The sequence below is a fragment of the Sycon ciliatum genome, chromosome 1 (genome assembly GCF_964019385.1).
Source record: "Sycon ciliatum chromosome 1, ocSycCili1.1, whole genome shotgun sequence".
In the NCBI taxonomy this organism is placed as follows: Eukaryota; Metazoa; Porifera; class Calcarea; order Leucosolenida; family Sycettidae; genus Sycon; species Sycon ciliatum.
In genome coordinates, this window is record NC_088643.1 from 87,999,755 (window position 1) to 88,019,704 (window position 19,950).

General features: G+C 47.9%; 1 protein-coding gene, 1 long non-coding RNA gene and 1 other non-coding gene across 3 annotated transcripts in view; 2 read left to right on the forward strand and 1 right to left on the reverse strand.

Moving 5' to 3' along the window:
* Positions 1-19,950, reverse strand: part of LOC135806208 (uncharacterized) — a 36,051-nt gene that overhangs the window by 5,742 nt on the left and 10,359 nt on the right. Inside the window, exons 15-23 of the mRNA XM_065320364.1 lie at positions 19,615-19,704; positions 19,127-19,162; positions 18,881-18,962; positions 18,362-18,495; positions 17,834-17,986; positions 17,306-17,415; positions 16,265-16,357; positions 15,598-15,666; positions 15,228-15,320 (exon numbers count right to left, since the gene is read on the reverse strand). Coding sequence (XP_065176436.1) covers positions 15,228-15,320; positions 15,598-15,666; positions 16,265-16,357; positions 17,306-17,415; positions 17,834-17,986; positions 18,362-18,495; positions 18,881-18,962; positions 19,127-19,162; positions 19,615-19,704 — 860 coding nt within the window. The remainder of the gene's footprint in view (positions 1-15,227; positions 15,321-15,597; positions 15,667-16,264; positions 16,358-17,305; positions 17,416-17,833; positions 17,987-18,361; positions 18,496-18,880; positions 18,963-19,126; positions 19,163-19,614; positions 19,705-19,950) is intronic.
* Positions 33-19,689, forward strand: LOC135806211 (uncharacterized). The gene is made up of 4 exons (XR_010551213.1): positions 33-272; positions 10,242-10,313; positions 14,563-14,821; positions 18,873-19,689. It is a non-coding gene; the product is annotated as an uncharacterized LOC135806211 (long non-coding RNA).
* On the forward strand, positions 9,083-9,164 carry Trnas-gcu (transfer RNA serine (anticodon GCU)). Its single transcript has one exon. It is a non-coding gene; the product is annotated as a tRNA-Ser (tRNA).

Here is a 19,950-nt window from a genome sequence, read left to right on the forward strand (position 1 = left end):
CCTTTTCTTTGCAAGATCTTGAAAGGAATGCCAGTCCGAAATGTTTTGGATTTGCTTTGATTGTTGTACTTGTAGACATCACTTTTTGGCATAACCATGGATCCCCCATGGAGTCGTAGATAGTCCAATGCCTGGTCACAACCGTTGCGAGGAGCACACGTGTGTATTTTTCCATCGTCGAGTCGTGCTCGCGGGGACACCCCTAGGATCTTCTCGATTTCCGTCAATCAATCAGTCGATCTATTTATTTCAGGACTACAACTACAGTACAGGTATGCATGTCATGATTTATTTTGTCTTGGAAATATGGGATTCGTGCTGTCGCTATGTAGGGGTACAATGTAAATTGTAATTGAACTACTAGTAATTAAAAGGACGGCTGTTGTCGTGTCATCAAACAGAGTGAACAGCTTCTTTTACGGGCAAAAGGCAACACAATACTGTAGTGTCTTGTAAAAAGCCTGTCTTGTATATTAAAAGCCTGTTTTGAATAGAAGTCTGATTTTGAAGATACACTGTCAGCACATACATGTAAGCCTGGTTGTAGTATTGACAGACATAGAGATACGTGCTGCGAATAGAAGCCTAGCACTGACACCGGCTTCCACAGGAATAGGCACGGCTTTTATACGCAACATTACGGTATGATGAGAAACTAGGGTATGATCGGGAAGAAAATAACACACAGGTACTAGGTGTGGAAAATAGAGAGGTTCCGGGGTACGATTTCCCGTGCCAAAATCCGTATGGGCGCTACGGATTTTTTCGAGGCGTGCTCCATACGATTTTTTGGCACGGAGAATCCGTGTGGACTGGCTTTCATACGAACCATGTTTCGTTTGGAGATTTTGCGTCATCGAGTGCAGAAAGATTTTTCGCGTACAGATTTGGTACGAGAAACATCGATTTTCCGCGGGAAGTTTTGATTTCGGTACAAATTTTCAAAATAAAAAGGCATAGCGCGGGAATATGACGTGTTTGCGATCGTATTAAACCCAGGGGCATGATCGATTGGGCGAATCCAGAGCAAGTGCGCTCCGAGTGAGCGTGATCGTTTGGTCGAATCTGGAGTAGGTGTACTTGGAGTGGAATCCGACCACACCAGCCCCCACACCGGGAGTGGCTGGAGTGGAAATGGACTTTGCCGTTTTTGGACAGCTTTCACAGAATCTTTGTACGATATGCGTACATTTTGCGTACTACACCCTTGTTTTGTTCGATTGGGCCAGCGTTGCTCGGACCACACCGCCTGCTCGCACTCAATCCAGATTCGCCAATCGATGACACCCTAGGCAATGACGGCAAACACATAAGTTCCGTACTCCGGAACATTTCACTGCTCGAAAACGACGTATAAAAAATCCGTAGCGCCTCCACGGATTTTGGCGCGAAAAATCGTACTCCGGAACCTCTCTAATATGTCTCATGAGAGTGGCGAGAGTTTTACACTAAAACAACTACAGCCCATTCAGAAAAAAAGATGATATCCTAGCTTTTGGCCATAAATGGGTCAAATTTTGAGTTTTTGCCACAAGTTTGTGGCTATCCCCCATGGAATGTTTCTGAAGTCGATTTCTCCAAAGAGCAAGCCGTAACAAGAATAGGATTTCGGCCATGTTTTGCCCCCAAAGCACTGAATTGGGGAAAAACCATGAAAATCCAGGCCGTTCACTCCACTTGGTCTTGCACAACAGTATATTTGCGGTTCGAACCCCAGTTGAGATACCTTTTTGGACCCTTTTTCAAGTTTCATATCTCGTGGCACTAGCACTGTACAGTGCTCCGCAAAATCACGAAAAATCACCAAATACGGGAGCTCTCCAGAGCCAGCGTTCATCTTTTTCTGAATGGACTATAGTTTAGATCCGGCTTTCAACCACTGCCAGCTCCCTGAGCTCGTTAGCTGGACGATGGTATGCAGATCGAGACCGATGAACACACATGACTGTGGACCGGAGCAGCGGGAAAAGCCAGCCTGCAGCACACATACCAGTATGCTGTTGTCATTGATAAGAAACATGAAAAATGCGAATTTCCCTGTCCTTTTGTTGAATCAAGAAAAAGCGTTCGGCTTGCGTGTTTTCAGGCAGGCATAGTGGAATGGTCTAAAGACCATGATTGAGAAACAGAGGGTACCCGGTTCAAGTCCTGCTTGGAAGCGCTTTGTGGTGGGTCTGATCCACTCGCCTCCCACCGCTTAGGAGCTGCATCTGCACCTTGATCCATAGAGGGTGGTGGTGTTCCTGCGGATGCTGAAAACTTGGCCTTCAGCCGAGTCTCACGCGAACCGTGAATTTTGTTGCGATTTTCTGTCATTCTTGTGAAGGAATTGAACTGGGTTAGGAAGATTGTAAAAGGACCCTCCGCAATGCTTAATCTTTCCCTACGTGTAGGCCATCAACAAGAGCTAGCTATGTAGTGGGTGAACGCCCGCTCGCGCCTGACACCCCGCTGGCCATTTGGCATGTGCGCCCTGTCACGTGACATGCGGACATGCACGCCCACGGCACACACATAGATACACAGATACACAATGATGTGATGTGGACCCTGGCTAGTGCCAGATGCTTTTATTCGTAAAGTCTTTTGCATAGCTACGGGAACGAGAGACCTTGGAAGCTCAGGGCCCTACGCTATGCTTTTTTGCCTAGCTCATCATGCATGTTATTAGAACTGATGGAACTTTCTCTTCGGCCCCAACTTCGTTGCGGTCTTATAGTGTTTTACGTCGACCATGACGACTACAATGCCCAACCATACCACAACGAACTGATCGGCTACATCATTGTATTGCAAAAAGTTTCCATCTGTTCGAATAACATGCATGATGAGCTAGGCAACAAAGCATAGCGTAGGGCCCTGAGCGAAAGAAACAAGCAGCTGCTCCGATAGCACGGCGCAATCAAATAATTCTGAATTCAGGTTCTTGTTCAACCTGCGCAAAGCCCAGATTCGACTGCTGATTGACCGTGCATTCTTTCAGAAGTCTGCAGTCCGACGTGAGTCGTACTTGAACTGTATGGACGTCACGTGATTTCCAACTGGCATCGGGGCTGACCGGGTGGGAGCTGGGCAACCGCCGATACTCCCAGCGCTGATTTGGCTTGCTTCAGAGTGTGAAACAAGTTCAACCAAGAGTATATAACCCCCAAGAGTGTGCAACTCCTGATACCCTTTCTATGGGTACGCCGACGGCGAAAACTCACATCACATGGTGCAGTGTCGCAGTTGTACGCTTCCAGCCCGTTTTTAGCGAGCAGCGGAGTAATACAAAAAGCACTCTCTGACAGAAACTCACTGCGGGTATGCAAATCCCCAGCATGATCATGGCAGATAATTACAGAATGGCTCAGACCACGCAGTGGTCGCCAGCTATTCTGGATTATATGAAGAATGTGATGTCGAACATATCAACGTGTTTGGCCTAATTCTCTAACTTGACAGCTAGTTTGTAGTGTATTTTACATGTTTTATTTGAATTTTGTGTTTTATTTTGTGCGCATGCCCTTTGGCATCTTGGAAAGCGCACATTTTTTTGTTGTCGAAACTGTCCGTTCCACACTTGCTCTTCGGCCTTTGATAGCGAGCCTCTAACAAGTGCATTATCCCAATATCAACGTAGACGGGTGGGAGGGAAGGGACGTTGATATGTTCGACATCACATTCTTCATATAATCCAGAATAGCTGGCGACCACTGCGTGGTCTGAGCCATTCTGTAATTATATTTCAGAATGCTCTGTCTCCATATCAACGTGATTTTGTAGCTTGTCAGTGGTCGACAGCTTGGTAGACAGGACAGCCTTCCCGAAGGTGTTGTTCTTCTGAGGCTTGTAGTAGAACTTTTGGAAGATACTCTCACTGCTCCAATCTGCTGCAGAGAGGATATCGGTCGTTGTGACCCCAGCGTCTGCTGCAGCTGAAGTTGCAGCACTTCGCACCGAGTGCGCTTTGAAGATATCCGTATCGATTCCGGCCTTCGCCAGAACTGTTTTAATCCATCTGGCTACGGTCGATGATGACACCGCTTTGTAGGGTTGTATTGTAGCAATCAGGAGTTGAGCTTGCTTTTCATCATCAGCTCGATTCGCCAAGGTCCTACTTTCGTAGTCCTTCAATGTTTGCACAGGACACAATAGTGCATTGTCCTTAAATGCTGGGAAGAAGAACTCTGTAATCTTCTTGTTCTGCCTGGACTGCTTTGCCAGTTTTGTCGGGTGAAATGTTACGCCCTCCGGGCTAAACTGCCTGAACCTTATATCAAGGTTCACAAGATCCACCGATCTCGATGGCCTAGTGAGGGCCAACAGCATCGTGATTTTGAACGTTATATCCTGGAGGGACATTTGCTCGTTCTGACCTAGTGAGATCAGGTATGTTGTGACCTTTGATACGTCCCACGTTGAGGAGTACCTAGGTTGGGGTGGTCTTTCATGGAAGACGCCCTTCAGTAGTCTGCTTACCATTGGGTGTGATCCCACTTCGTATCCATCAACTTTGTCGTGGATAGATGATATTGCAGATCGATAATTACACAAGGACCTATACTGGTACTTATTCTGATAAAGAGAAGCCAAGAAGTTAACCACGCCGGCTATATCTCCCGAAATGGGATCAATGTCCCTTTCGACACACCAGCATGCCCATTTCTTAAAGAGGGAATCATAAGTTTTTGCAGACTTCTGTCTCCAAGATGCGAGGAGAAGTTTTGAAGCCTCTCCCGAAAGGTTCTCTGCTGAGTATCTTGACCTGAGATATTCCACACGGCTAGGGGTGGGTTTATCTCCGGCTCGTTGACTGGGTGAGTTGGTTGGATCGGGCTTCTGGAGCTCGTTATGAGGCAAGGCTCTTGGATCAGCATGTCCAATAGCATTGGGTACCACACTTGGCCCGGCCATACCGGTGCCACAAGCACAATCTCTGCATTCTGTTGTTGGACTTGTTGCAGGACTTTGCCTATCAAGTTCCAAGGTGGGTTGGCATAGCCGTTCGAAACTTTCCAGTTCATTGTGAAGGCATCTGTGGCTATTGCTACTGGGTCGGGTCTCCAACTCACATACTGTGGGAGTTGATGGGACAGTCGAGAGGCAAAGAGGTCCACATCCAGTGGGCCGAATCTCGAGTTTATCCTTTGAAAGATTTTCGGGCATAGCATCCAGTCCGATCTGTCTTTCATCACTCGGGATTCCTCGTCGGCAATCACATTCAACGAACCCGCGAGATGAGAGGCTTTGAGAGTGATATTCCTCTGAAAGCACCACACCCAGAGCTCTTTCGTCAACCTGTTGAGTTCCGGTGATACGGTTCCTCCCAGTTTGTTGATGTAAGTCAGGGCAGTCGTGTTGTCCATCTTTAGATGGATCACAACATCTGTAGCATCCTTGGCATAGCTCTTGATCGCAAGGGATGCCGCCAGTAATTCCAGGCAGTTGATGTGCATGTGTCGTTCCTGTGGGGACCATGGTCCGCCTGTTCGAACATTGTTGAAAGATGCTCCCCAGCCTATTGTGGATGCATCTGTCTCTATCACCATGTCCGGCTTCGCCAACAGGAGTTGTTTCCCGTTCTTGTGAGACAGGTGATCCGTCCACCATGTCAGTTCCTCTCTGGCATCTGGTGACAGATGGCAAGGATGGGAGTACTCTTGATTCCCCTCCTCGAGAGACACTTGTAGACACCTCTGCAGGTGTCTGTAAAACAATGGTGCCGCAGCGATTGCTTGGGCCGCATGGTTCAGTTTGCCCAGAAATCTGGAAACTGCCAACGCCGTCAAGGCATCTGCTTGCAGTAGACTTTTCGCCTCGGACTTGATCTTCTTGATCTTGTCTGAGGGTAACTTCAGCTCCATCGTTGCGGAGTTCACTGTCAACCCGAGGAATTCTGTCTCCTGGGTTGGAATCTTTTGGGATTTGGTTTGGTTTACTGTGAAACCCAAGTTTTCGAGTAGAAAGATCAGGCACATCGTGTGTTGACGAGCTTTCTCTTCGCTTTCTGCCAGAATCAGAATATCGTCTATGTAGATGATTACTCTCAGTCCGAGTGTCCTGAGAAAAACCATTATTGGCTTCGTGGTCTTGGTAAAGACCCATGGAGCCGACGACAGACCGAAAGGTAGGCAGTTGAACCGGTACATCTTTCCCATCCACTGAAATTTCAGGTAGGATGTGTGTTCCGGCGTTATCGGGATCGCAAAGTAAGCGTCCTTTAGATCGACTTTCGTCATCCAGTCGCCCTGCTTTAGCAGGTCTTTGAGAGTGTGAATTCCTTCCATCTTGAAGGAAACTTTCCTCACAAAGGTGTTGAGACTCTTCAGATTTATTATTGGTCTCACACCCCCGTCCTTCTTCGGGACTGCAAACAACTGAGAAATGAATTCTTTCTCTTGTTTCTTCATCTGTACTTCCGTAACAGCATGTTTCTCTACCATCTTTTGCACTTCTAGTGAAAGACAGTTCATCTCTTCCCCGGAAAAGACTATTTCGTGGGGCGGTTTCACTTGATGGGGTTGAGCAATCCAATCTATTGCATACCCTTGCACACAATCCTGTACCCAACGGTCGGATGTGAGAACTTTCCAATTTTGAATGAAAAGTTGTATCTTCCCTGCAGGGGGAGGACTCTGTAAGGCTATGCTTTGAGCCATGTCCACAAAACCCAAGTCCTTCAGGCACACCATAAGCGGAGATTGAGACATATTTGGAAGAAATTTTATTTCTTTCAAATGATTCATGAGGAGGCACTTCTGGTCCCGCTGATGCTCGTGTGCTGGGCTTGGACTTGTTGGAGCTGGATGTCACTTGGCAGAGTCCGAGGACTTCTTGCTGCTGCCGTGGCTGAAGCTCGAATTGCCGGCGTAAGGCTGGTACCGTCCTCGTCCCCTGAATCCTCCACGGGAATTGCGGGAGTCCCGGTGAAAAACCGGCTGGTGGCTCTTGAAACCGCTCGGTTTCTTGGCAGGAGCTGACTGGGTATGGGTCTTGCTGGCTGCAACGCTGTTCAGCACCCGCATCTCGTCATCACGCTCCTTCGCCTTCTTATAAAAGCCGTCGCCAAACAAATGTTGACGGGCTTCGGTAAAAATGGAGTCGTCCTCAGCCATATCCGCAATGCGGGGGTTCAGACTAGAGAGGGCAATTTGACGGCGTTCCCGATTACATTGGGCCGAAAAATTCCCGAGGAGTTTGACTGCTGACTGTACAGCCTCCAATATCTCGCAAGCAGAGATATCCCCACTCTCTGCTCCCTCCAACACTCGAGTTAGGGGACCAACGGCGTCCAGGCCCAAGCTTTGCAGGCGCGCCAGTTGTTTGTCTCGAGACTTTGTCTCATTGGACATCCTGGACTTCATGACTTTGTCAAGTCCAGGACAAGCCGAGTGTGGACAGTTTGGGGCACCAAACTTGTCACGAATTTGTCGCCTGCTCGGATTCGGCAAGGCGGAACAAAAACTCGACTTCAACAAACCCATGGTTGAATCAGACACAGGAAAAAGTTTGACCCCTTTGGAGTCCAACTCTTCCGTCTCTTTCTCCATTTCCTCCATCACACTGCTATCATCCGGCCATGACTTGGAGCTTTGCTCCTTGTATGGTGTGGACGTGCCGAGGAATGAGACAGTCGAAGGATTTTGTCTTTGACTATCCTCGATTCTCGTTACACGATCAGCAATGCTTTGCATGCTGGCTTGGATATTTTCCAGGATTCCAACCATCTCGCTGGACGGTGTAGACGACGTCTCCATACCAGTATCCATAACTAGAAGAAGTGCAAAGACTAAGAAATGTTTCAAAACTGAAAAGGTACAAGACGTACAAAAACGCAGCCGTCACTCAAGGCGAGCTAGAAAAAAGGCCGAAGAGCAAGTGTGGAACGGACAGTTTCGACAACAAAAAAATGTGCGCTTTCCAAGATGCCAAAGGGCATGCGCACAAAATAAAACACAAAATTCAAATAAAACATGTAAAATACACTACAAACTAGCTGTCAAGTTAGAGAATTAGGCCAAACACGTTGATATGGAGACAGAGCATTCTGAAATATAATCGGATTGCGCGCACACTATCCTCCGTTTGTACGTAGTACGAACTTGCCTGAGACACGTGATGTGAGTTTTCGCCGTCGGACACCCCATATGCAGAGTTGCACACTCTTGGTTCAACCAAGAGTACATAACCCCAAGAGTGTGCAACTCCAGCTATGGGGTCTGCGACGGCAGAACTTCACATCACGTGATGAACCCGTACACATTATTTGCCCTCTGTGCATGATAGCAAGAGTACATAACCCCCAAGAGTGTGCAACTCCAGCTAGCTATGGGGTCTGCGACGGCAGAACTTCACATCACGTGATGAACCCGTACACATTATTTGCCCTCTGTGCATGATAGATACAGGGTTGTACGCAGCCCAGCTTTGGGTACAACTCTCTTGTGGTCACTTTGCACTGTTTGCCAGCATAACCTTTTGAACCATGTCACGTGATGTGAAGTTCTGCCGTCGCAGCACAGCATAGAGGTTGTGCAGGCAGTTGCACACTCTTGGGGGTTATGTACTCTTGGGCTGTGTTTACATGAGAAATTTCAACCCGGGTCGAGTTCAGCCCGGGTTGAAAGTCTGTACGATAGACAAAAGAGGTGAGCGTTTACATGAAGACAGTTGACCCGGGTCAAATACTGATATGCCGCCAAAAGTCCACTTCTACAGTCTTGTATGGTCACGTGAATCCGTTCGCGCGAAATTTGCATCTGCAGTGCCGTTCAAACCTGGCGCGAGATACGCACAGAAGTACGTTTGTACGATTTTCTTGACCCGGGTTGATTTCAACCCTCCCCTTGGGGGGAGGGTTGAAATCAACCCGGGGCGAAATTTCAACCCGGGTCAAGCGCAATGCATCATGTAAACGCGCCATTCATTTTGTGCACATGGCGGGTTGAAATCTGACTCGGGTCGAACTCAACCCGGGTTGAAACGCTTCATGTAAACACAGCCTTGGTTCAACCCATATGACCCGAAAATGTTGAAATGTGAATTAGAGAAAATGATCCCAAGTTCCAACTACCATTATTTCGGTGGTCGGAAGTGTGCGGACGAGGTGGCCGAGTGGTTAAGGCGATGGACTGCTAATCCATTGGGCTCTGCCCGCGTGGGTTCGAATCCCATCTTCGTCGGGAGCATTTCTTTTTCTTTTTTCGATTCCCATGCTGGCATCAAGACTCCATAAGGTATACAAGGCCTTGGTTCAGCCGTAAAGTCCTGCCAGGCCTCTATGATTGTGGTTCAGGTTTAGTTTTAAAGTGTATACAAAGAGCAGAGTTCAGGATAAGTAGTGCTAATAATTGATGTCAAAAGTAATGGACTAGCCGGCGAAACTAGCACCGTGGAAGCTGATGGACTGCTGCTGGGGAGTTTGAGTTGGCTGAGGCTGCTCCAGTTCACTCAACTCCGACGCTGAAGCACCTTGGAGCAACAAGTCAATGTCGTCAACATCATGCTCCGACGGCTTACTGACGAGGTCATCGATATTGAAGATTGACGCCACTTCCTGCTCCGTGAAAGCTGGAGGATCAGTTTTAGTTACTGCTACAGGCTCACCTGACTCCCGGTCCAGCTGCCTCTTCTTTCCGTCGAGGATGTCGGCCATGCATCTCTGTTGGGTGGACAATGGCCGAGAATAGCTGGACAAGCTCTTCGAATTCCGGTGGCCTGTCACTGCCATAATGTGGCGTTCTTCAGCGCCATTCGCTGATAGCATGGACACCACCGTGGCCCTCAAACAGTGGTTAGTATAGCGGCTTGTTGTTAGCTTGTCTACCCGCGAGATGTCCTGCATCATTTTGTTGAGTGTCGTTTTGCCCAAAGGGGCATTACAAAACCACACTGGCTCGCGCGTGGTATAGTTCACCCTTGCCCTCTGGAACAAGCGAGGGCAGTCGGGGTGGGGTGGAGATGTTTGAGGAGCATTCTGATGCTGATGATCTGCTCCGGGTCAGTGATGCGCCTTGGTGCTCCTTTGCCACCTTGATAATTTTTCGTTGCAAAGTCTGCCGACAGCCGTACATATTCTCCTTCTTTGTCCTCACATATCTGTACGTCTTCCTTCAATATCCGTTCTTGCAGCTCTCGCGCCTTGGTGCTCCTTTGCCACCTTGATAATTTTTCGTTGCAAAGTCTGCCGACAGCCGTGCATATTCTCCTTCTTCGTCCTCACATATCTGTACGTCTTCCTTCAATATCCGTTCTTGCAGCTTTCTACCGCGAAGCCCAAGATGCAAGGTCAGGCTGAACCAAACATGCCGGGCAAGGTCAACTGCTGACTTGTGAGTATTGAAATATTCGCGAATCTTGCCAAGATCGATATCCGAGACTGGCTCCTTGTGCTGCACAGGTGTGCAGTGGCCTTCCCGTTTGTTCTTTTTCAGAACAGCGTCGAGCACATTATTCGACTTTTCGAACTCTGAATCAGTGAATACGTTGAATTGTCTCTCATTCTCCTGCAATTCTCTTTGTATTGCAGAACGGAAGCCATAATACCCTGGCTCTTGATAACACTTGCCGTCTTTGCATTTCATTGTTGCATAGCATTGGCAGAGAATGTTGTTGAGCTCTTCTCGCGTGCATTTCTTTAGGTCACACGTTTCGTTCAAAGCAGTTAGGCACTCTTCAAACATCCTCATCCACGACGCCGTTGTTTCTTTTGTTGACATTGGGACACGTGCAGACAGCAGGTCCTCTAGATCCTTGTTTGTAACTGGAGCAAATCGCTTGGCAGATGGATCCATTTTTGGAAATGCAGGTACGTAGACAAACCACAAAAGGTAGGTAAACGGCAAACACGGTAAGTTCAGCTAATCGCGACTGTGCCAGGAATGGTATGGTTGCGGCTGGCTGCGCATGCCCACTGGGCGTGGGCATGCGCAGCCAGCCGCAACCGTACAAACCTGGTGCAGCTGCGATTGGCTGCACACGATCACGTGAAGCAGCTTTATTCTCCATCGATTTGGCCTAGGCCTTTATCGCTCCATAAAGGCAGCTCAGGAACGGTGCTGATTGGCTGTACCCTAGGAAACGGTACGACGAGGTACGGTAAAAACCTGAAACAAGAGTACAGTATACGTACGCGCCTCAAACTGCCGCCGACGCCGTGCGTACGAGGGCTTGGTTCAGCCATAAAGTCATGCTACACCTCCATGATTGTGGTTCAGGTTTGCGCGCGTGCAGTAAGTCATTACGCACAGTTTTCCAGCGTCAGTTAGGATCAGTTCCAGCGTCAGTTAGGATCAGTTCCAGCGTCAGTTAGGATCAGTTCCAGCGTCAGTTAGGATCAGTTCACCTTGTGTACACATCAGAGTTTCTGAGGCCAGATCAAGAAAGTACAACTAGTACAAGGACAAAATAAGGTAGATAATCATGAGAGTGCAGTGGTGATCAAACTGAACAGTTATCTGATAAAGTAGTACGGCACTAGTAGAAATTGAAATTCAATGTTACAGTTTACACCGGAGAAACTTGCACTTCCAAAATCGATAGGCTGCTGTTGCTTCTGCTGCTGCTGCTGCTGTTGAATCTGAGCTGGCGGAGGCTGCTCCAGCTGGGTGAGCTCGAGCTCCGATGCAGTCTCCAGGAAGGAGTCGATGTCTACGTCCTCCGGCTTGAACATGTCATCTACATTGAAAATGCAGTCGATCTCTTTGTCACTGAAGATCGGAGCCGGTGTGACTGCTGGATCTGCTGGCTTACTAGCAGTAGTACATGACTTCTTTCCGTCCAGGATGTCAGCCATTGACCTTTGCTATGCTGAAGTAGGTCGGGAGAAACTGGACAGGCTCCTGGCGTTGCGGTGACCTGTCACAGCCATTTCCTGGCGTTCCTCAATCCCTTCCGCTGACAGCATGGATACCACTGGCGCCCTCAGGCAATGATTTGTGTACATTGTGGTCAGTTCCGCAACTCGCGAAATGTCTTGCATCATGCGATGCAACGTACATCAGCCCAAAGGGGCATTACAAAACCAGACTGGCTCGCGGGTGGCGTAGTTGATCCGAGCTCGTTGGAAGAGACGCCGGCAGTCCGGATGCAGATGCTTCATCATCATCTTGATGGACAGAATCTGTCCCGACTCACTGATCCGTCCTGCTCCCGCGTCTCTTCGTGGGCGCCCTTTCCGCCTTGATAATTTTTGTGGCACGGTCTGCGGAAAGGCGCACAAACTCTCCTTCTGCATCCTCAAAAATCTCTACATCTGTCTTCATGATCCTTTCTTGCAGCTCTCGCCCACGTAATCCAAGATGGAGAGTTAGGCAGAACCACACATGGCGAGCGAGCTAGATCTGCGGCCGACTTGTGAGTATTAAAATAATTCCGTATCTTCCCCAAATCGATGTCAGATACAGGCTCCTTATGTTTGACAGGGGTGTAATGTCCGGCTCTCTTGTTCTTCTTCAGAACTGCATCCAATACATTGTTCGATTTCTCAGATTCTTGGTCAGTAAATAAGTTGAATTCTCGGTTGTGGTGTTGAAGTTGTCGTTGTATTGTCGATCGGAACCCGTAATAGCCTGGCTCTTGATACTTCTTGCCGTCTTTTTTTCTCATCGTTGCGTAGCATTGGCAAAGGATATCATTTAGCTCTTCTCTCGTGCATTTTCCAAGTTACAGGTCAGTTCCAGTGCGACGAGACACTCCTCGAACATACGCATCCATGATGCCGTTTTCTCTTTCGTTGACTTCGGCACACGTGCCGGCAGCAGATCCTCCAGTTCTTTATCCGATACGGATGCAAATCGTTTACCACTTGGCTCCATATTTGGCAAAATAGGTACGTATACAAACCACAAAAGGTACTTGTAAGTACAAGACAAAAAGGTAAGTTCCAGCTAATCGCAACTGTGCCAGAAATGGGACGGTGGCGACTGGCTGCGCATGCCCACCGTCCCTAAACGAGCGGTGAGCATGTGCAGCCAGTAGCCACCGTACGCACCTGGCACAGCTGCGATTGGCTGGAAGAGGGCACGCGAACTAGCTTTATTGTCCATCGATTTGGCCTAGGACTTTATCGCTCAATCAAGGATAGCACGTGAAAGTCGCTCATTGGCTACGGCCATGGAAACGGTATGCTAAAAACCTGAATATACCGTGAAATCCCGGCAGAGCGCCCCTACCTCCGCGACCCATCCAGTAGGTCCAGGTGGGGAGGGGCGGATACAGTAAACTTGGCTAATAACGACTGCAGATATAACGACTGCAGATATAACGACAATTCGCGAATAACGACAGCATTTCCATGCCCAGAGCAAAGTCCCTTCCAACTGTAATACATATAATGAGACTTCGGGTATAACGACACTTCGCGAATATAAAGGACGATTTTTTGATGCCCCGCCGAGTGTCGTTATAAGCGAAGTTGACTGTAGATGAGTCCTGCTTGCTACATTCAGGCTGTGTTTGCACCGCAACACACGGCCAGCTTTCCATTTTTGGTCCCACATTTCTTTTTTTCGTTTTTGTGCGTTTACACGCTCAAACCTGATCCGAGGTGGTCTCCGTTTGTATCGTTTTCACGCGTCTACACGGGAGCAAAGATCCGTGTGAACGCGTGAAAATGATGCAAACATGATGGTAACGAGGCCCAGCACACTGTTTCGACTGTTCACACATCCAAATTTATCCGGCAGAACATTTCCGTTTTCAATTTCTTCCACCTTGGCCAGCATTTTGGTTTTCTCCCGTTTTGGTGTACAACTTTTCCGTTTTGCTCCGTGTACCGTGTAAATGAACCACGCATCCGGAAGGAATTGGTTGCGTTTTCATCCCCAGCGTTGTCGTGTAAACGCAGCCTCAGACGTGCATGAACAAGTACTCACCCTACGAAAACTGTGCGTGAGTGGGTGCATGCGTACAACGTGTGATGGAGGCCAGTTGCGTAATGAAGGCGGCGTACCCCGCACTTACCCCATAACCACAATTGCATGCTCTTACTCTTGCTAGCATGTAAAAGACAAACCTAGGGATGGGCAGAGCTCATTGCAGCCTCTTGATGCTACGGTCCATTCTTCCTAAACTGGTAGCCTAACATTTTGGTGTTCCACCCTTATAATGATAGATATGATGAAGACAATTCTGCATCCTGCATTGTGTAGCCCATGCAATTCTTCATTGCCACATTTGAGGCCGGAAAAGTCCAAGTAGAGGAAGTTAGAAATTCAGACAGGTGTAATAAAATGTAGGGACAAGCAGGTCCACAACCCAGATTTCTTGAACTTCAAGTGGGTTTTTGAGCTTTACATGTAATTCTGCAAAAATCGTGCCTTCAAAACCAGCGGGTCTATTTTGGATGAATGGACAGTACATATATTGTCTCATGCCAGCTCTACAAGCACACTGATGTTGTGCTGTAGATCTACTTTTGTCTATTCATGTACTCTCCGAGTCTCCACACATGGAGTAGTCCAGCTGTATGGATTATGTCACTTGAGCACTAATTTTTTTTCTTTTGCATTCGTGTGCGTATGTTAAACAGTTGTTTTGCTGCTGCTGCTGTTGCTTCTTCTTTTTGTGCGCTGTATTTAGGGCAAGTTTCTGATTGGAGCTTGATATAGGCTGTGTAACCAGCATGGTGTGTGCTATAATTCCGGTACAAGTAGTGTTTGGTATGGTAGCCTCCGTAGGCTGGAGGAAGCGGGTTGGCAGGTAGGGCGTGACCTGTGATTCAAGCCGTGCCTGTGAGCTCTCTCAAGGACTACATCCCAGGCAATGCTCACCTACCATGTCTGACCCAGTTTTGGAGTTTCCGGCAAAGCATGGCCTGACCAGCAAGGTCTATACTAAAGTAAGTGGTGTTCTATTCTCACAACCTCCCTCGATGTTTAAAACAATTTTTGCACACAAGCGTCAGTATTGCAGCAGCCTGTGGTGATAGCGGTACGGTTCACAACACAATCATGACAAACAACATTACCGACTACTGAAGTACAAATCTTACGCGGCTTGGTTGCTAATAATCTTGTCGACTATGTCTTCACTCATTCTGGTTACAGCGGGTAGAGTTGTCTGTTGAGCTACCAGTGAATACTGTTTACTGTGGCCATTGGGTGTTTGCAGGCATGGCAGGTTGCCTGCAGAATGCGCTGCTAGTCATGTGCATGCAAATATTAACCAGTGCAAACTACACATCACACTGCTCTGACGTAGAGTGACATACCGGCTCAGGTTTTGCTGAATAGAGCAAGACTTACTGTCTTAGGAGGTCGTCGATGACACGGCCATCTGCAGCCAAGTTCATTTGACGGCACACACGCCTCATGTCCTCCATTGCTATCTTGCCGGTCCTGGAAATTTGCAATCACATGGCAACATTGCATGCAGCACAACTCTAACTTGTACTGCCACCCTCTAACCCAGTACAATGCCAAAGTGATGCTGGATTGAAAGAAGAATACCGGTAGTCGAAGTCTGGACAGAGTGATGGCATTCAGAGGCTTGAACCAAGCCAGGCTAGAATCATATTGTCTGGATTTCTTTCTTCGGTATCACACTGCAAATTAGTACAACACGTATGTGATTTGCACAAAATGAAGCTCCCATGCTTAGTGTCGCTAGACTTACAAGTCCGTGTCGTACTGCAGGAAAGCCTTGCGAAGGTTGATGGTCATCGGGTCTCGCGGGTTGAGATGCCTGGGTTAGAATGCAGCAATGCACAGTACAGTGCACGTTTTACAGCCTGTACAGGGCGTCTGGTCCGGCAGTATGCACCATACACTGTTACACTGATCAGGCAGTATGCACCATACACTGTTACACTGATCAGGCAGTATGCACCATAACATACACTATACACTGTTACACTGTGCAGCCAGTAATACACTGGTTTACAACAGGCAACGCTTGTGATCAGAAGAGCCTCGGAACTGCAGTGCTCCTGAATGAAATCCAGTTGCGTGAGTCAAGTTTGCGCCTTGCACCATATCGCAGCCCAGTATTTGCAGGTCTAGGGCTGTGCAACGCCGGCGCGTACTTAAATGACTCGACTGGATGTCATTGAGCAGCACTGTACTTCTGTGCTCGGACATGCCAAGTCACGAACACTGATATTCGAAAATGAAAATGTGCCCTAGATTAAAGGAGGGTAGTGACTAGTCCCACTTAATTAAAAGCCGCACATTGCCATAGAAACAGACATACTGCATGTGCCGGTACTGTAATGTAATTCAGGCATTGTACAGCATTGCTCTGTAAGGCAAACACTACAATCACGAACTCTTGCAGTTCTTACTGTTGTTGACTCTGATCTCTCAAGTTACGATGAGTGCTGGTAACTGGCCGTGGTACAAATCCATCTCCATCAACTTCAGACTGATCTTCAGTGCTGCAGGAACAGGAACACACCGCAATGCATTAATGCTTGTTTCTTACTGTATGCATTAGCGTTGCGTTTGCCCATGGAAATCACGTGCGGTTGTTCTCGCACTCTTTGGGGTAGCTTGCGACAGCATGTGTAGCTTTAGGCTAGTTTGACCTTACTGAATTTTTCCCATGCAGTCTAAACACCCATACTACATGTAGTGCAATCTGTCCTTTCGTGACAAGATTATTTCCCTGAGCAGCCCAGCTGTTGCAAGATAAATGTGATGATGATCACTAAGCATACTGGATGAACCTACAGAGTGTAAGACCAGTGACACACACACACACACACACACACACACACACACACACACACACACACACACACACACACACACACACACACACACACACACACACACACACACACACACACACCTTGACCTTTGACCTTTGACGCCCATCGCCGGAGGCGATGATAGCAATGCTACGGCAGAAGCCATAGCAACTTGTGCTGGGATTACACCATTCAACAGCTTGCAAGGCTGAAGAATTGACCGTCACTATTCAGCCTGGTCTACACCATACAGCTATTTGGAGTGACATTTTCTGGCCAGTGAATCCCTTTTTTGGTCTTTTTCATTTTTTTCATTTTTTTCATTTTTTTTTCCCGCACACACATCACACCACATACTCCGGCATGCACTGTGTGTCCCATAATATGGTGCAGTGGTATGTGCAGCGATTTCCAATCGATAGATTGCGGGTTCGATTCCCGACGATTATGGTCACACACGTCTTTCTTCTCTTTCTCAGACTCTTCCTGACTTTTCTTTCATTCTCCTGGGTGGTTACAACATGCTGGAGTACACACACACACACGCACGCACGCACGCACACACACACACACACACACACACACGTACACACACATACTGTTACAGTGTGAGTGTGTCCTAGTTGCTAGTACCTTGGGATAACGTGCGTGTAGTGTTCAGCTGGTAAGCTCCGCACTCCGGCCGATGGGGCATTCTGCTCTCGCTCTACTGCCGCATGATCCCACAGTCTGAACTCATTTGCCTGCAGTGTACCAAACATAGCCCACCCACCACCACCACCACCACAACAACAACATACTAACAATGACACACGCCAATGGCCCACAACCCAAGGTTATCGTAGCAATGAATGCGGCATGCCGTCTTTTTGCAAAACAAAGCCGTGTCCTTATCATCAGTAGGCCAGGTACATGTGAGGCTTGGTTGGAGTACTAGTATAGCTAGACCAGCATGAGATAAGGCTGACTGTTTTCATGCAGAAGCCGAGACAGTCATGTACCCGGGACAATGGGAATGCCATACCCAGGAGAGATAGGCAATGGAAATACCAGACCCTCAGACCCAGGAGAGTTGGACAATGGGAATGCCAGACCATTAGACCCAGGAGAGTTTGACAATGGGAATGCCAGACCCCAGGAGAGTTAGACTGGTGCTTGTACCTTGTCTGTCAAGTGCCCATCTATGCCGTTGTCACCGAGCGAGTAGTGCGTGCTCCGTATTCTGCGTGAGTGATGTGCTGATGCCAGGCAAGTGCGGGCTCTGTCTTTCTTCAGGCGAGGTCCTTGATGCACTGTGTAGTCTGGGTAGGATTCCTGTCAACAACAGTTACACAGTTTTCCACAATGGTTTCCACAATAGTATTCACAATGGTTTCACCGCCTTTTTTCTAGATATGACAGCAGAAAGCAGGGTGCTGCCAATGCTTCCTTTGCACGGCTCGGAACCTACAGGATGTGGTTGTGTTCATGTTCCCAACCACCATTACGCAAGGTTTATACATCAGACTAGATCGCCATATGATCGTCATTGATCGATCAGATAATCCCCATGACTCACTCTCCATGACCCTGTCAAAGTCTCATCAAACACAGATCACATTGACACAATGGGAGCACAGATGAATACAGAAGATAGCAAAAAATCTAAAGAAGAAAGGAAGCAAACTGTTGGCTCTCTTCAGTCCTTGCCTTGACTTCGCTCCTGCTTTTTGGCCTGGGCTTGGGAAGTGCCCCATCCGTCTCCAGGATGTCATGTGGTGTTTGAAAGTGGTCATCGTTCTCAAGGTCGTATTCACCAGGGGTGGCGAATATTGTCTGTGAGGCTACGCACACCAGCATACAAAAACAGGAAAATAAGTGCTTAGCAGCTAATTGTGGTGATTGCTGGGACATATGCTAGAAATCTTTGGCAGTACTTTCTCTCCCTCCCTCCCTCCCTCCCTCCCTCTCTCTCTCTCTCTCTCCCTCCCTCCCTCCCTCCCTCCCTCTCTCTCTCTCTCTCTCTCTCTCTCTCTCTCTCTCTCTCTCTCTCTCTCTCTCCCTCTCTCTCTCTCTCTCTCTCTCTCTCTCTCTCTCTCTCTCTCTCTCTCTCTCTCTCTCTCTCTCTCTCTCTCTCTCTCTCTCTCTCTCTGTCTCTCTCTCTGTCTCTCTCTGTCTCTCTCTCTCTCTCTCTCTCTCTCTCTCTCTTGTGCACTCCCAGCCACTCACTTGCAGATGGGTGTGGTCGTTCCTTGTCACCCGAGGCCGGTATATCAGCACGCAGCTCAACCTGGTCCAGATTGATCAGGACCTAGTAAACAGTGGGAATCATTACCACAAGAAACATTAGCATTACTTACCAACAGCCACGCATGCTAAGTGAATTTTGACAGTTCTTGGCGAAGGCAGCAAGAAACTACCCCCTGCTTCTGCCCTCTCCTGGGCTGAGACTTCCCAACCTTGATGCAGCCTTACCTCATTCTCTTTCATTGGCTTGAGTCGTTCTGATTCCTGTTACAACACACAGCACACATGAATTATTTACAGTTCAGACCAAGGCCGTCAGCAAAGTTTAACAAAGTATTGATTTCAGTTAGGTCTCATTTCATTCTCCACTACCATCAGCTTGATTTGCGTTCAATTATTATTTTTTAAATGGAAACTCCAAATCCACTCACCCCAAGTGAAAGTTTTTGTTCAGAAAAAATCAAACAATTGGTATCCTTGTATGGTCCCTGAGCCTACAACGAGAAACCAGCCATACGTACATGTATTGTGGCTAAATTCAAACATGCTGTTGGTCGTGCAGGATTTAAAATTACTTGCACCTTATGAATCCACCATTGCAGTGGTCATCATACATGCATGCAGCCATGGCAGGGTGAGAGTGTCGGAGTGCCATCAGACTGACAATGCTATCATCACTACTTGTAGTTTGTACACGTGGCTATTCCTGTGCTTACATTGTCAATGATCGTCTTCTTATGGTTGATGAAATGTTGCTGGCTGGCCGTTTTGGGACGAGTCACGCCAAGTGTTGCTTCTGGAACAACCTACACCAAGACGCAGCCAATATGCCATGCCACATTCACAATGAGTAGCACAACATTGGCCTTATCACTTTAAGTTGTACGGCTTGCTTCCACTAGGGATCATGGATGCAGCAGATGGGATATTCAGTCTGTGACCACGTTATGATGGGTCTATCTATTCACCTCCCACCTCGTTAGGAGCTTCACCTGCATCTTGATCCTTGAAGGTAGTGGCATACCTATGAGTGCGGACAAGTCAGGCTGACT